Source organism: Narcine bancroftii, chromosome 3, assembly GCF_036971445.1.
Source record: "Narcine bancroftii isolate sNarBan1 chromosome 3, sNarBan1.hap1, whole genome shotgun sequence".
NCBI classification, from domain to species: Eukaryota; Metazoa; Chordata; class Chondrichthyes; order Torpediniformes; family Narcinidae; genus Narcine; species Narcine bancroftii.
The window spans coordinates 154,753,812-154,768,404 of record NC_091471.1 but is presented as its reverse complement, the minus strand read 5'-3'; the positions used below and the strand labels follow the sequence as shown (position 1 = coordinate 154,768,404).

The window sequence follows — 14,593 nt, the reverse complement described above, 5'->3', positions numbered from 1 at the left end:
TTCCAGAAATACCTCCCCTTTTATTGCTCCCACATCATAAGGCCCCGTTGTCCATATTTGTGGACTCAGATCAGAAAGATATTTGTCTGAGTCCCCGTGATCAATATTTTCTCCTTTTATGGGTCGGTCTCTTTCTACTTTCTCATTCACTACCCAGTCCCATGCTTCAATATTCAGTCTGACAAATTTCTCTCCCTCCGAGGTGGAATATCCCGGGATTTCTGTCTGCCTATATTCACACCCCATCGCTTCCTTCACCATCGGACCCAACTGTCGGGCGTGGTGATCTTTGGCAATTCCCAAGGTTACATGTGGCACACTTTCTACTCCTAAGCAGAACCACTTCATTTGTTCTTCTGTCATGACAACCATAGCAGCTATTCCCTCCTTACCCACAAAGATAAATGGACAATGTATCATTTCTGTCTTCCCTTCTTTTAGAGAGTCCCACCTCTCCTCATGGATGGTATAGTTTAATGTTACATGCATAGGATCCAGTGGATATTGGTAATCCCCATACTGAGGAATACTGGCCCTCCACTCAAAAAACTGTTTAATCAACCCCGGGCCTGGTTCATCATACAGTAGTCGACTCCAGAAAATAATAACCTCCACAGAGTCTTCTGAAGCATTGGTTGGAGTCATTACTATAAACTGTCCTTCCCTTTCTATTGTGTCCCCTGGGTATGTTAACCGAAGGCCCATCTCAGAACATTGTATGGTTATTCCCAGTTTAGTAAGAATGTCCCTTGCCAATAAATTAATGGGGCAACTTGGCACAACCAGGACAGGTACTCTAACCCTTTGTCGTCTAAATGTCATGTCGATGTTGTCTGTATAGGGCTGTGTTTCCCTTATCCCGGAGAATCCTATTGTAGATAATGTTTTGCCCGAATATGTGCTCCCTGGGGGCTGTTTAATCACGGTCGTAACCGCTGCCCCTGTGTCAATCATAAATTCAATTTTTTCTCCATTTACCGTCCCCCAAATTTTCGGTGGCTCCCAGGGAGGCGTGATTTTTGATTCTCCAGGGCCCCATCAATAATCAAATTCAGCACCTTCCCTAATATCGTCATCACACTGGGGTGCCTGGACTTGTTGATCACTCTGCCATCCCCCAATTTTCTGGGGCCGATCAATGTGTCCACCCCTACCCCTTGCTTGTCCTCTTAAATTTCCTCCTCTTCCTCTATAGCCTCTAATAGAGGGTAATCCTTTTCCCCTTCCTCTCCCAGCCTCTGGACAGTCCCGCTGGTAGTGTCCAGGATTTTGGCAGTGCCAGCATAGGGTATGTTCTCCTCTATACATGGTACTTAGTGGTCTTTCCCAACCATTCCTTACTTGGGGTCCCGGATTTATCACTGGCCCCATGGCCTGTGGGACTATCTGTTGGGCCGCTAGTTTAATCCCTATTTGTTCTATGGTTCTCATCAATTTATCGGTTGTCTTGTCCACTCCCTTCTGGGATGCACTTTCTGACTTAGCCTGCTCTGATTGACGATGTCGTTTGAGTGCATGTGTCAGGTGTCTTTTCCACAAGTCCTCTGACATCGTATCTAATCCCACAATGTCCCTTAATTTTGCTTGAACCGGACCAGGTAGTCCGTTTATTGTCCCATTGCGAAAATGAACATTTCCCAGGGGGCTGTGGTCGAGTCTTTCTCCAGTCCCTGTCTCCCATAAGTCCCATGCTCGAGAGAGGTACTCGTGCACAGTCTCCCCTTCTTTTAGTTGGAGGGTTACCAAGGCGTCCAAACTATAGGGTGTAGGGAATGTTTCTCTAAGTGCTTCCCAAAATCTATTTCGAAGTGGGTCAAATTCTATTTCATCCCCCAATTTACTGCTTCTAAGGATTCTCTCTATTTGCTTCAGGGCCCCTTCTGCCTTCATTTTTATCATGATAGTTCTGACATCTGCGAGTGCTAATTGTTCTTGACAGGTTTCTCGCTCAAAACAAGAAATCCATGGACCAGCCCCATTACTCAATGGAGGAAGTTTTTTCATTAGACTCTCTAAGTCCATTCGTGACCAGGGTACATATTTTTGATTTCCCCGCCCCGTGATCAGCAATGGGCATTGATATCTCAATTTTGGGGATTTCTGTCCCTTTTTTACTCTTGGAATACATCTATTTATTCCACCCTGTTCAGACACCTCTTCGTCACTACTGTCACTGTCCCCGTCAGGTTCTAATGTCTCAGAGTCAAAGGTATATCGTTCACGCTCGTCTCTAAGATAATTTTTTCGGTCACAGTCTAGTGGTTTCACGTCTTTCTCTTTCGTCCTAACTATGTCCAGGCGGGCATGTCTACTCTTCTCCCTCCCGAGTTCTTTTATGCTACTTCCCTCCCAAGGTGGGCCGTATCTCGTTTCCTCATCTGTACTACACTTTTCGTCCTTTATTCCTATTACTGTTCCTCCAGCTTTGAGTTCTGCTGACAGTGTTGTAGTTATCTTTTCCATTTCTTTCAATACACCTACCATTAATTCTTTTTGTTCCTTACTGATCTGCCCCAGCACATTCATATCTTTGTTTAAGTTTTTAACGTTATCCTGAACCTTTTTCATGTTCCTGTCATGTCCCAGTGTTTCAATATCTGGATATAAGGGACGTGACTCCTGGGTCCCGTCTGGGGTGTCAGGGGTACCTTGTGACTCCACATATGCATAGGGCGGGGGTCTACAAGCTATTTCTACAGGGGCCATAATAGGTGGGTTGTCAGGGAGACCAAATTCTTCGAATATAGCTAGGACATCGCGGTACTGCATCTCCTTGTCTCTCATCTTTTTTTTTGTGCAGACTCTCGATTAAAGATTTTCCTTTCTATGTCCCGTTTTGTTTCTTCCAGCTTATCTAAGACTCTACGTTTTAAAATTTTGTTTCCCTCACCTGTCAGGAACATCTCAGTGCTCCCGGGTAACCAACCCCTCTTCCTCCAACGATCTACACATTTTCGGAGAATTTTTTGTTTCTCCAATGCCACATTACTGGTATTTCGCTTCCCTAACTCCTGATTAATTTCCCTAATAACTTGGTCAAAGGACTTAGCAGGCAACTGTGTAGCCATTGCTGCAGGACCGCTTCCTAATGCTTCTCTTAATTTAGGTTCTTGTCCGTTAAGAGGATCTATGTTAACAAAAACCGCCTTTAAAAATGTCTCCTTACAGGCCGGATGACAAAGGTTTTTTAGCGAAACAGTCTCCAAGCCTGTTTCTCCAGTGGACCTCAGACTATCCTGTGTACTCTGAATGCTCGTCTTCCACTCTCTTTTTTCCCAAAGAGGTCGGAAGATTAGGTTACAACTAGGAAACCAAGTTTCTGGGCTATATTTTTGTCCAGTTTCCCTGTACCAATCTATGAATTTACTTAACTTTATCTCCTTGGTGATGCTGGGAATACATACCCTCATTTAACTTATCAAAAATACTTCGAATAAACCGGGTGTCTCTTAAGATTCTGTCAACTTTTTCAATGATATCTCCTACCTGATCCGGACACAGCTTTTGCAGCCTTTCGTCGTCGTCCTTGTTCACCAGGCAGGCGTCCCTGAGTACTCTTTTTGTCCTCTCAAGGTCACTAATGTCCGCTGTGGTATTCCACCACGGCGAATTGGGGAAATAAATTCTTAAGTTTTCAAGTGTACAGACATTATCATACCTACCGGACATTTATAAGTGAGTCTTATACAATTGAGGCCAATAAGCCTGAACCTTTGTTTTCTTACAAAGCCCAACCTTCACATGGGAGATTTCTCCTCTTAATAACCAGTTTAGGGCAGAAAACTCAGGTCCTCAATTGTTCTCAGACCACCTTCTCACTCTATTTGACTTTGCAACGTCACAATAAAGACTTTTTAAACTATAGTAGTTTGTCGGCGAAGCACTTATCAAATGTCACTAAAACACCTTAAGGACTTTTCTTTTATCTGTAACCACTGACGTGTTACAATCCTGGCAGGTGACGACCTTCAATTATGGTCGTCTAATTTGTCCGATCTCCAGTTCTTACTGACAATCATAAAGATTTTAAAAGAGAGAATTTTGTTAAAACAGGCTTCTCTGGACCTTTTTATCAGCCGGCTGAGATGATTGTCAAGAAAAACAGAAACCGTCGTCCAGTGTCCACTTACCCATCACGTCGGGGTCACCAAATTGTTAGGTCTGCTTTGTTCACGAATGAGTGAGTCAGACACCAGACTGAGTCGAAATCAAGGTTCTTTGTTCTTTATTACCGGATTGTAACACTTGCAACTAACAGTGTTAGTTGGAGAAGGCGCATTCTGCCGTTATCAGCAAGTGGTGTTTTTTTTATACCTCAGGATACGTACTTAGTAAATTATCATACCATTACATTGTCCAATGAATAAACTGTTGCTATCCTTCTCTGCTAGCTTGCTGCACATCAATTTGTCATTACCACTCTTATCTTGAGAGTACAAGGTCACAACTGCATCTTGTTACGGCCCAGCACTGGGTGACTCCTTCTTCATTCCCAGCTCATGATGTTTTTACCTAACAGATGTGGAAAAATGAAAACTGGAGCCACATTGAGCCGCACATGCTCATTCACATTGGAACAGAGATAAAGAAAAGAGAACAAAGAGAAGTGTTAAAATGGTGAAAGGATGTTTTGGAGAATACAAAGAATTGGAAGACTGGTATTATTTGGAGAGGTTTGATATGTTCTTTGTTACCATAATATAAGGGATATGGATGCCTACAGAAGGAAACAGGTACTGTTTTTAAGTGAGGTAGAGAGAAAGGCATACAGCCTTTTGAAATCTCTTGGCACCGGCAAGACCAAGTACTAAGTCTTATGAAGAATAATGTGCTGTAGTTGTAGAACATCTATCTCCAAAACCGGTAGTGATCGAAGAAAGATACAAATTTTATACAGGAAAGCAAAAACCATTGGAAACTGTGAATCAATATTGGGCTGAATTGCATACACTGTCGGAAACATGTCATTTTGGAGATTTCTTGAACAGGGCTTTAAGAGATAGGTTTGTAATCAGTTTGGCTGACAGCAACACCCAGCAAAAAAGATTTAAACATTAAGTCTGCGTATGATACAGCATTGACTTTCAAAATGGCCAACGAAAACATGGATATTATGCAAGGGGAGCAGCACGTGGTGGTAAAAGTAAACTGCAAAGAATACTTCTGTTGCGGGAGGAGTAACCACAGTCCTGATCATTCTTACTTCAAAAGGACCAAGTGTCATCTATGTGACAAAGAGGGATAAATCAAGTCCAAATGCCCAAGGAAAAGAAAAAGTAGAGAAAGGAAAATTGCCTAAGGAAGAAAAATCAAACTGAAACACAAAAAAGTTGTCCAAAGTGAAAAACGTCATGGAGAATGGCGAAAGTCTTAGCTGTGGCTCTGAGGAGGACTCTTTATTGGAAGTAAAGTATATTCATAATGTATTGGATTGAAAAATTGAAAATTTTGGTTCATGTTAAAATTAACAGTGTGAAGATGGAATGAATGGAGGAGAGCTTGGTTTACATGATTTTTCAGTGACATTCACAGCTCTGCAGTTTCTTGCAGTCTCTGGCATGGCAGTTCCCATGGGAAGCTGTGATGCATTTGGACAGGATACCTTCTGCAGGATATTTCAGTACGGGACATTGAGGTCATGTCAAATTTTATCTTCCCTCTCCATTCTCAGCCCTGCAAAACATTTGACAATCTCTTTCCGCTGACAGATGGTGCTTGACCAAGTGAGTTCCTGTGGTGGGTTTTATTATAATTTGATTCTGTAATGAATATGATTTAGTGTAATCTATTAGTCCAGTTAAAAAAGCTGATGGAACCTTGGTTTATCATCTCAATTATCTTGGTTTATCATCTTATTTAGAAGATAAAATCCCTGCACTGAATTGTTGGATTAGATCATGAGGGGCATAGATGCACTAAATAGTTGGAGTCTTAAATTCCCAGAGTAAGGGAATTTAAATCGAGACTGCTTGGATTTAAGGAGTGAGAGGAAAGATTTGAAAGGGACTGGAGGGTCACCTTCACAAAGCGTAATGTTTCTATGGAATGAGCTGCCAGAGGAAATGGTGGAGACATTGTAACAATTAAGACCATTTGACATTTACCTAGATAGGAAAGGATTAAAAGGATATAATCTAAAGGCAGGCAAAGGGTGCTATCTTAGTGAGATAGACAAGTTGGCCAAAGGGTCTTTCTCCATAATGTGGGTCTCTGAGTCTAGTTAATGTACTTGGCTATTTGGAGTGGGTCGTGCAATGTACTATTTATAATAATATTCAACTTACCGGTATTCTTTTTGCTTTTCGTTTTGCAATGTTAATATGGTAACGGTATTGGTAATAGGAAAGCTTTAACTTGTCATAATTTAATATTTTAGGGACGTGGTTGCTATATTTGCCTTGTACCTGGAGTATTGGTTTAGCAGCTGAGCCAGGCTGCCTTCCAGATCTGTCCATGCTGGCACTTTTTGGAACAGGCGCGATGTTGATGCGAGGAGCTGGGTGTACAATTAATGATATGTGGGATAAAGACATTGATAGAAAGGTAAAACTCCTGAAGAACATTCTTTCCTGTGTAAGCTATTTACTTATATAGAACACTATATACATTTTTCTTTTAAGAAGAGTCACCATTTTAAAACAGTTTTGTGCTATTTTTCATACAGTTGCTCAGCAGTTGAGATAATTATCATCTTAAAATCAGTAGTGAAACTGTTCAAGACTCAAATATATCAATGCTGAGGCTGTCACCAGGTTGGAGTGTTAGGGATTCATTAGTTTGGGGATTGATCAGAAGAGGGATTAGATTTATTTTGAGAGCTAATAATCAGAAGTTCGAGAGACTGCAGGAATGATTGTTTATCACACATGCCAGCCCTTGATCATTTCAACAAAATTCTGCAGCAAACAGCATCTCAAGACACGGTTACTTAGAAGACAAAGTCAGGAACACAATGGAATACTAGCCACTTGACTGATGAATGAATGGACCAGTGATGGTGAAGATTCCATTATTGTCACTTAATACTACATTTAGAATGTAACATACATGAAATTCTTTAATTTTGTCTACCATAATGAAGACAGAGAGTTGCCACTTTGTCCAGCGCACCTCATAGAAATGAGGTCCCAGCAAGGAACGAACTTGCAACCCCTGGTTTACAAGACCAGTCCTCCAACCACTAAGCAACAGTGAGTCTGTTGCATGAATATAGATGATGGATGGTTGTATAATAAGGTGGAATTAATAACAAAGAACTTGAGATATTGTATGTTATGGAAGTTAGATTCCAGAAATTCAGTCACTTGTTCTGATGCAGGATCTTGACCAAAACTTTGGCTATCCCTTTTCACCTCCACAAATGCTTAGTTTGTTTTTGCTCCAGACTACATAATCTGCAGTCTCGTATGCATACAGTTACTTGGCATCCTGTATTAGGTGTAAGGCCTATAAAAATTATTTTGTCCTGAAGCACAAAGTACTGTATATGGTTTAATGGTCATTACCTTCCTTGGCAATTAGTAACAGGAAGTGCCTATTACTTTGTTCCTCTCACCACAGGTGTTAGATCAAAGTATTTCCCACTTTCCCAGATTTCCAGCTTTTGAATTTTTTTGCTTTTTAAATGCTAGAGTTAATTTATCTCCTAAATTCCATAATGCTGTCTGACCTGTTACACATTTACAGCATTTGTAATGTTAATACTGATTACTGTTATTCCAATGCCAGATTTAATATCGTTCTGTCTTTTAATATGTGTTATCAAAGATTCTTGTTCATTATTATGCATCCCTCTGATCTCCAACAGGTTGCCAGAACTGAAAATCGTCCCATAGCTGCTGGAGAAATTAGTCGTTTTCAAGCTCTTATTTTTTTGGGTGGTCAGCTAAGTCTAGCACTTGGTGTTCTCTTATGTTTAAATTATTACAGGTAAGTGAAACAGCTGCTCTTGTAATGGGTCAAATTCTGTTACTTGATTAGTGTAAAGGAATTAGAGGGACAAATTGAATACATATACTGATTTGTTTTGTAACCCATATGTTGTATTGAGGTGCCTTTTGTGGAGAAAAAATTTCATTGGACAATCTAATGAACCTTACTGGTTCAAATTCAAGTTTATGACCAGATGAGGCAGTGTTTTTCCAGACCTCGGTGCACACATGCACAATGCATTTCTTATGCAAAACATAATAATCACATGATCCATATGAATATAAAATAAATACTGGTATGTATAAATATTCTGGAATAACATTTATTGCTGGATGGTTATAGTTGCACTCTGTGGACTTCATCTGGGATTGTGGTTTTGTCATGTGAGCATAAAATGAGGCAAGCTAGGCCCGGACAGAGAATAAGAGGAGATCTTGTTGAAATTTAAGTGGTAATTGAAATATATAAAATTCTTAAGTGGCTTAATGGTATTGATGAGTTAATGTTACTTTGGCTGATATGGAGATGAAGCATTGATGGATTGAGATCAGGGCCTCAGGGCCTATTACTGGATAGGTGGGAGGGCAAAATTTGGTGGTGACATGGGTATTGGTGCCCAGTCTGATCAGTAAGCTTAGAGGATGGGGTTGGGGTAGTGCTGGATGCTGGTTTAAGGAGGGGATGCTGAAAATAAATGATAAAAAGGACGTTCCCTTTTGGTGTCTTAAACTGGCAATGTGTTGCAAAGAATCAAATTTTGTAGGATGTTTGTGATTGGGACACTGCTGGCTAATTTTTTTCATGAAATGGTGCAGAAGGAAGATGGGACAGGAAGTGATGTGCTACTCATCTGACAAAGAAATCACATGAGATGTGCAAGCTTAATGCAACACTAAAGTGCCCAGACAAATTTCAACTAATGTGAAATGATCCAGACAGGATTGTTAATATCTTATATTGTTTAATTAGATTTTCAATCATCAAGCACTAAAACAAACAACTCGCTGCAACATAATTAACATGTTATATGTGTATTTTACAAACCAGGCAACTCCCTCCGCGCGTTATATGCATGTCACACAATACGAGAATATTTTTACATGTTGAAAGAAAGCACACAATTAATAGCGGGCATGGGAAAGTTGAACCATCAATTTATAGCAGGCATGGAATATAATAGCAGTATTGAAAGAAAGCGCACAATGTATAGCGGCGGTGGGAAATTTTAATCCTGGGAGTATCTCTTTGTACTGAATGCCATGGTATTCTGGCTAGGGTACTGCATCATATCAATGTTAATTGCCTGGACCCATCCCTGAGGGAGGAGATTAACATGTCAAGTACTTCTGATTTGAAACATTAGAATCAAAATCCTGCTTAATTCTGAAGCCTGTCTTCAATCTATTTGATTCCTCTCCAAAGCTAATTAATGTGATGCAGGAGGATATCATCTATATAATTGGCAATTGACACCTCTGGGGGAAGTTGATTGGGTGTTAATTATGGGGGATTAATTGTGGCAGATACTGGTATGTGTTTGTCTCATGTCCCATTTAAATGCAAATTGCTTTTGCCATTTGGAATTTAGAATACTACACCCATGCGATTATATATGTGTGCGCGTTATACGAAAATATTTTTATACAATTTATGATTTTCTGCGCATTATATGCATGTGCACGTTATATGAGTGAAAATATGGTATCAGACAGTCATTCATTAGGAAAGCTGGTTGATCATATTTAATGCAGTTTTCCATGATGGGACTTGAGCCACATTTCCTATCTTACTATCCAGATTGGGTTTGTTAATATCCTCAATTGATTACGTTGACTTGTTTCAGTGAACGGAAGTGTACAGTGTTTCCTGAAACATGATTAAGTGCCAGTTATGCAGGTGAATACCCAGCTGTTAACTCAGTCTGGTCATCTGTGCCTCTGACTTGATGCAGAATGTGCTGGAGATCATGTGCTGGTACATCTCATTACTGCTTCAAAATGTACAGAGTTGAAGGGCCACCCAGCCCCAAATGGTGCAGCCAAAAGAAATGTTCAATTGGAGCTACTGGGTTTTATGGAAAGTAAATTTAGCTGTTACTTGTTTTTCTCTTCTCATCTTGTATTTAAATGTTTAATACCAGTTTACGGAATTTTAAATATAATTTTTATATTTTACATTTTAATTATTTAAATCAATTTGAACTTTAAAAAAAATTACTGATTAAAAACAGTGAAGCATAAGTTGTCAAAGACTACTAGAGCAACATGTGTTGGTTTGGACCCTTGGGATGCAATGCCATTCAATAAGATGACTATGACAGCAATGCCTTGTTGTAGTTGAGACCCATGTGGCTGAAATTTTTAAGGTTGATCACATGGCTGGAATGATGGGCAATAAAAGAGCTAAAAAGTGATTCAGATTGAATGTGACCTTGGACGGATAAATTCTGAAGTTATCGTTTTATAAATGGCCTGAAGTGGGCAGAGTCCACCTGTTATGAAAATTGATAGTAATGTTTCATTTATAATGTATATTGTTATATTTTAGTGTTATGCAATCAAGAAACTGCAATACTATTTTTAATACAACTTTAGGTAGCAAGTTTAATTCACAAAATACCTTTGGATCAACCAGATGAAACACCAAAACGTCATATGGAAGCTTTATGTTTGCTTTTATAAGATTAAGATTAAAATATATCCATGAGAAATGGAGGCATGGGTTTCATGCATTGGTCATATAAGCGTATTTTGGCGGTGTGGGCTGTATTGAAAGCGTCCAGGCTGGCTGCATCAAGGTGTGGTATGGTTGCTAAAGAGAATTGGATTGGAGGTCAATCATCTACTCCTGTGAGGAAAGAGATACAGGAGTATCAGAACCAGAACCACCAGGCTGAGAAACAGCTTCTTCCCATGGGCATTGAGAATGCTGAACAACCAAAGGAACTGCTCACTAACTATCTGAGACTTTTCCGGTTGCTTGGGATTGCTTGTTGCATGGATTGGTGAGGCGGGCCAATTTTAAACCCGCATTTTTTATCTATTTATTTTCCAAGATCTTTTTGCCAGTTGCCTGAGGCTGCTGGTTGCTTAAATCTCAGATAATTGGATTTACTGTATTGAACTACTCTTTGCAGACGATGCCGCTTTAGTTGCCCATTCAGAGCCAGCTCTCCAGCGCTTGACGTCCTGTTTTGCGGAAACTGCCAAAATGTTTGGCCTGGAAGTCAGCCTGAAGAAAACAGGTCCTCCATCAGCCACCTCCCCACCATGACTACCAGCCCCCCCACATCTCCATCGGGCACACAAAACTCAAAACGGTCAACCAGTTTACCTATCTCGGCTGCACCATTTCATCGGATGCAAGGATCGACAACAAGATAGACAACAGACTCGCCAAGGCAAATAGCGCCTTTGGAAGACTACACAAAAGAGTCTGGAAAAACAACCAACTGAAAAACCTCACAAAGATTAGCGTATACAGAGCCGTTGTCATACCCACACTCCTGTTCGGCTCCGAATCATGGGTCCTCCACCGGCATCACCTACGGCTCCTAGAACGCTTCCACCAGCGTTGTCTCCACTCCATCCTCAACATTCATTGGAGCGACTTCATCACCAACATTGAAGTACTTGAGATGACAGAGGCCGACAGCATCGAATCCACGCTGCTGAAGATCAAACTGCGCTGGGTAGGTCATGTCTCCAGAATGGAGGGCCATCGCCTTTCCAAGATCGTGTTATATGGCGAGCTCTCCACTGCCCACCGTGACAGAGGTGCACCAAAGAAGAGGTACAAGGACTGCCTAAAGAAATCTCTTGGTGCCTGCCACATTGACCACTGCCAGTGGGCTGATATCGCCTCCAACCGTGCATCTTGGCGCCTCGCAGTTTGGCGGGCAGCAACCTCCTTTGAAGAAGACCGCAGAGCCCACCTCACTGACAAAAGACAAAGGAGGAAAAACCCAACTCCAACCAACCAATTTTCCCTTGCAACCGCTGCAACTGTGTCTGCCTGTCCCACATCGGACTTGTCAGCCACAAACGAGCCTGCAGCTGACGTGGACATTACCTCTCCATAAATCTTCGTCCGCGAAGCTAAGTCAAAGAAAGAAAAATGTATTATATGTCTGTATGTGTACTACGTCTGTTGTGTACCTGCATGTTTGCACCAAGAACTGGAGATTCATTGGATTGTACTTGTGCAGTCGGATGACAATAAACTTGAACATTATTGGTGCAGTGTCCAAATGGTATTGTCACCTTAACGATTTTTAAAATTGCTTTATCTTAAATTGATAAAGATCAATTTTAAAGAAATGTATTCAAACAAACTGAAGGAACAAGCAGAGACAACCTTGCAAGTTTGGTTGCAATTTGTTTCAGGGGTACAAGACAGGAGTGATAAAGATACATACTTTAGCAGAATGTGACATCTAGTGATGAAAGGATAAGTTTCCCTCATCTTTTATCATTACATTTGTTATCCTTTATAAAGTTAACCAAGAACAGTAATACATAGTTCTAAATCTATGTGCAGTACTAAAAATGTAATGTGGCAACATTTCAGCACTTGTTCCACAATGATATAAACTATCTGGAAACACTGCAGTGAACAAACGTAAAAAGATTCAAGATTCTTTTATTGTCATGTAATATTACAGGAAATTTACTTTAATCTCATAAGACTGACAGATTCGCCATCAGCAGAAATTGCTGGGCGCGTCTTGCAGTTGGAAAAAGAGAGTACACCCAGGGTCACGAGTGCTTGGGATTTGCCTCCAGTGCTCCCACAGTCTCTGCAGCCACACATTCTTCAGTCTCTCCCATCAGCAGCCTGAGCTCCAGATTTGAACTTCCAACACAATCAGGAATTCTTCAGTGCCTTTGGCACCTTCTCGCATTCTGGTTCCAATACCTGGTACCCATTCAACCTGTCTCGAACCACTGTCCAGCAGTCTGCAGCCTGGTGTGAGTCCTTTGGCCATTGTGGCCTGTAACCCACAGCCTGCATGGGTTCCTCACCTCGAGTCGCTAACAGCCCCACTGCCTGTGTATTCTTCGACTACAGAACCTCACTGGTCCACCACTGTGGTCATCATCCCGTGGGTTGTCTCCTCTGCTTCACTTCAAATGGGGTGGAGGTGGGCGGTGGGCTCCCTGTTTTCTGGTGCCCTGCGCCAGTCCTCATCTCTAGTCTGCAACCCAACAAGGCTGCTGTTGATCGTAGGCAATGCCATCTTGTGCACAGACCCCGCGGTTGCAGGATTTTAAAATGAACCACCTTTTTCTCCTTTAACAACTGTATGGAGATGTTGATAGTTAGACTGGGTAAAGCTAAACCTCTATTCTTTTTAAGTTTTTCTAAATGGACTTTATTTAGGTGAAGACGCTGTGCGTCATTTTCACTATTTCTTGGAGGGGAGGCCTTTCACCATTTTTACCGACCACAAACCCCTCACTCAGGAGCTCGCTATGGCTAGAGATCCCTGGTCGGCCCGCCAACAGTGTCATCTGTCCTTTGTGTCGGAGTGTCAGAGTTCACCACCGACATTCGGCACAAGGCGGAGAAAGACAACATGGTCACCGACGTGCTCTCCCAACCAGCCATTTGCACGCTGACACCCGGCTTAGACTACGCCCGGGACCAGAAGTCCGACAAAGACCTTCAGGACTGCCATCACAGGCCTGCGGTTCCAGGACCTCCCGACTCCTCTCAGTGACGATACCATCCTGTGCGATGTCTCCATGGGCACCCCGCGACCGGTGGTTCCCCAGCAGTGACGCAGGCAAGTTTTCCACCATATCCACAACCTTTCTCACCCTTCCATCAGGTCCACGGTTCATATGGTGGCAGAACGCTTCGTCTCGCACGGGCTTCAAAAGCAGATTGCAGACTTGGCCAGGACCTGCACCCATTGCCAGCTTTCCAAGGTACACAAGCACATCAGAGCACCCGTGCAGGATTTCGAACATGTCCAAGAATGGTTCAGCCACATACATGTGGACATTGTTGGCCCCTTACCCGTTTCCTGAGGTAACCATTACCTTTTCATGGTGGTAGACCGCACCACTCATTGGCCCGAGGTGATTCTGATGCCAGATGCCTCCACGGACTCCTGCTCCCGAGCACTTTTGACCAGTTGGGTTGTCCAGTTCGGCGTCCCGACCCACCTCACCAGTGACCGAGGCGCGCAGTTCACCTCCGCGCTCTGGACACAGCTCACCAACAGGCTGGGAATCGAGCTGCATCACACAACAGCCTATCACCCACAGGCCAATGGACTGGTCGATCGATTGCACCGCCACCTTAAGTTGGCATTTATGGCCCACCTCACCGGCCCTGACTGGATGGATGAGCTGCCTTGGGTGTTCCTGGGCATCCGTTCCACACCCAAAGAAAACCTGCAGGCGTCATCGGCTGAGCTGGTGTATGGTGCACCGCTAGCCCTGCCCAGTGAGTTTATCAATGCACCTCACAACCCTCAACAGTCACCGCACAGTTTACTTCTCCGCCACCAGGCCCAGATGAACTCCTTTACACCCCCACCACCGCCCAGACACAGCACACGGGCCTCTTGTGTCCCCAGTGAGCTGTATTCTGCTGAATATGTTTTTATCAGATGAGGCCTGTCCACAGCACCCCTTCAAAGACCGTATGA

General features: G+C 42.4%; 1 protein-coding gene across 6 annotated transcripts in view; it reads left to right on the top strand.

The window, feature by feature from the left end:
- coq2 (coenzyme Q2 4-hydroxybenzoate polyprenyltransferase) overlaps positions 1 to 14,593 on the top strand; it is a 43,191-nt gene that overhangs the window by 17,659 nt on the left and 10,939 nt on the right. For 4 of the 6 annotated variants that reach the window (XR_011353845.1, XR_011353846.1, XM_069925446.1 and 1 more), the window contains exons 2-3: positions 6,377 to 6,543; positions 7,808 to 7,929. Coding sequence is in view for 4 of the 6 variants with exons in the window: in XM_069925446.1 (XP_069781547.1) it covers positions 6,377 to 6,543; positions 7,808 to 7,929 (289 nt within the window). In the remaining 2 variants the exon portion in view is untranslated. Of the gene's footprint in view, positions 1 to 4,519; positions 4,674 to 6,376; positions 6,544 to 7,807; positions 7,930 to 14,593 lie in introns of all 6 variants that reach the window. The other 2 variants (XM_069925447.1, XM_069925448.1) reach the window with 1 other exon arrangement.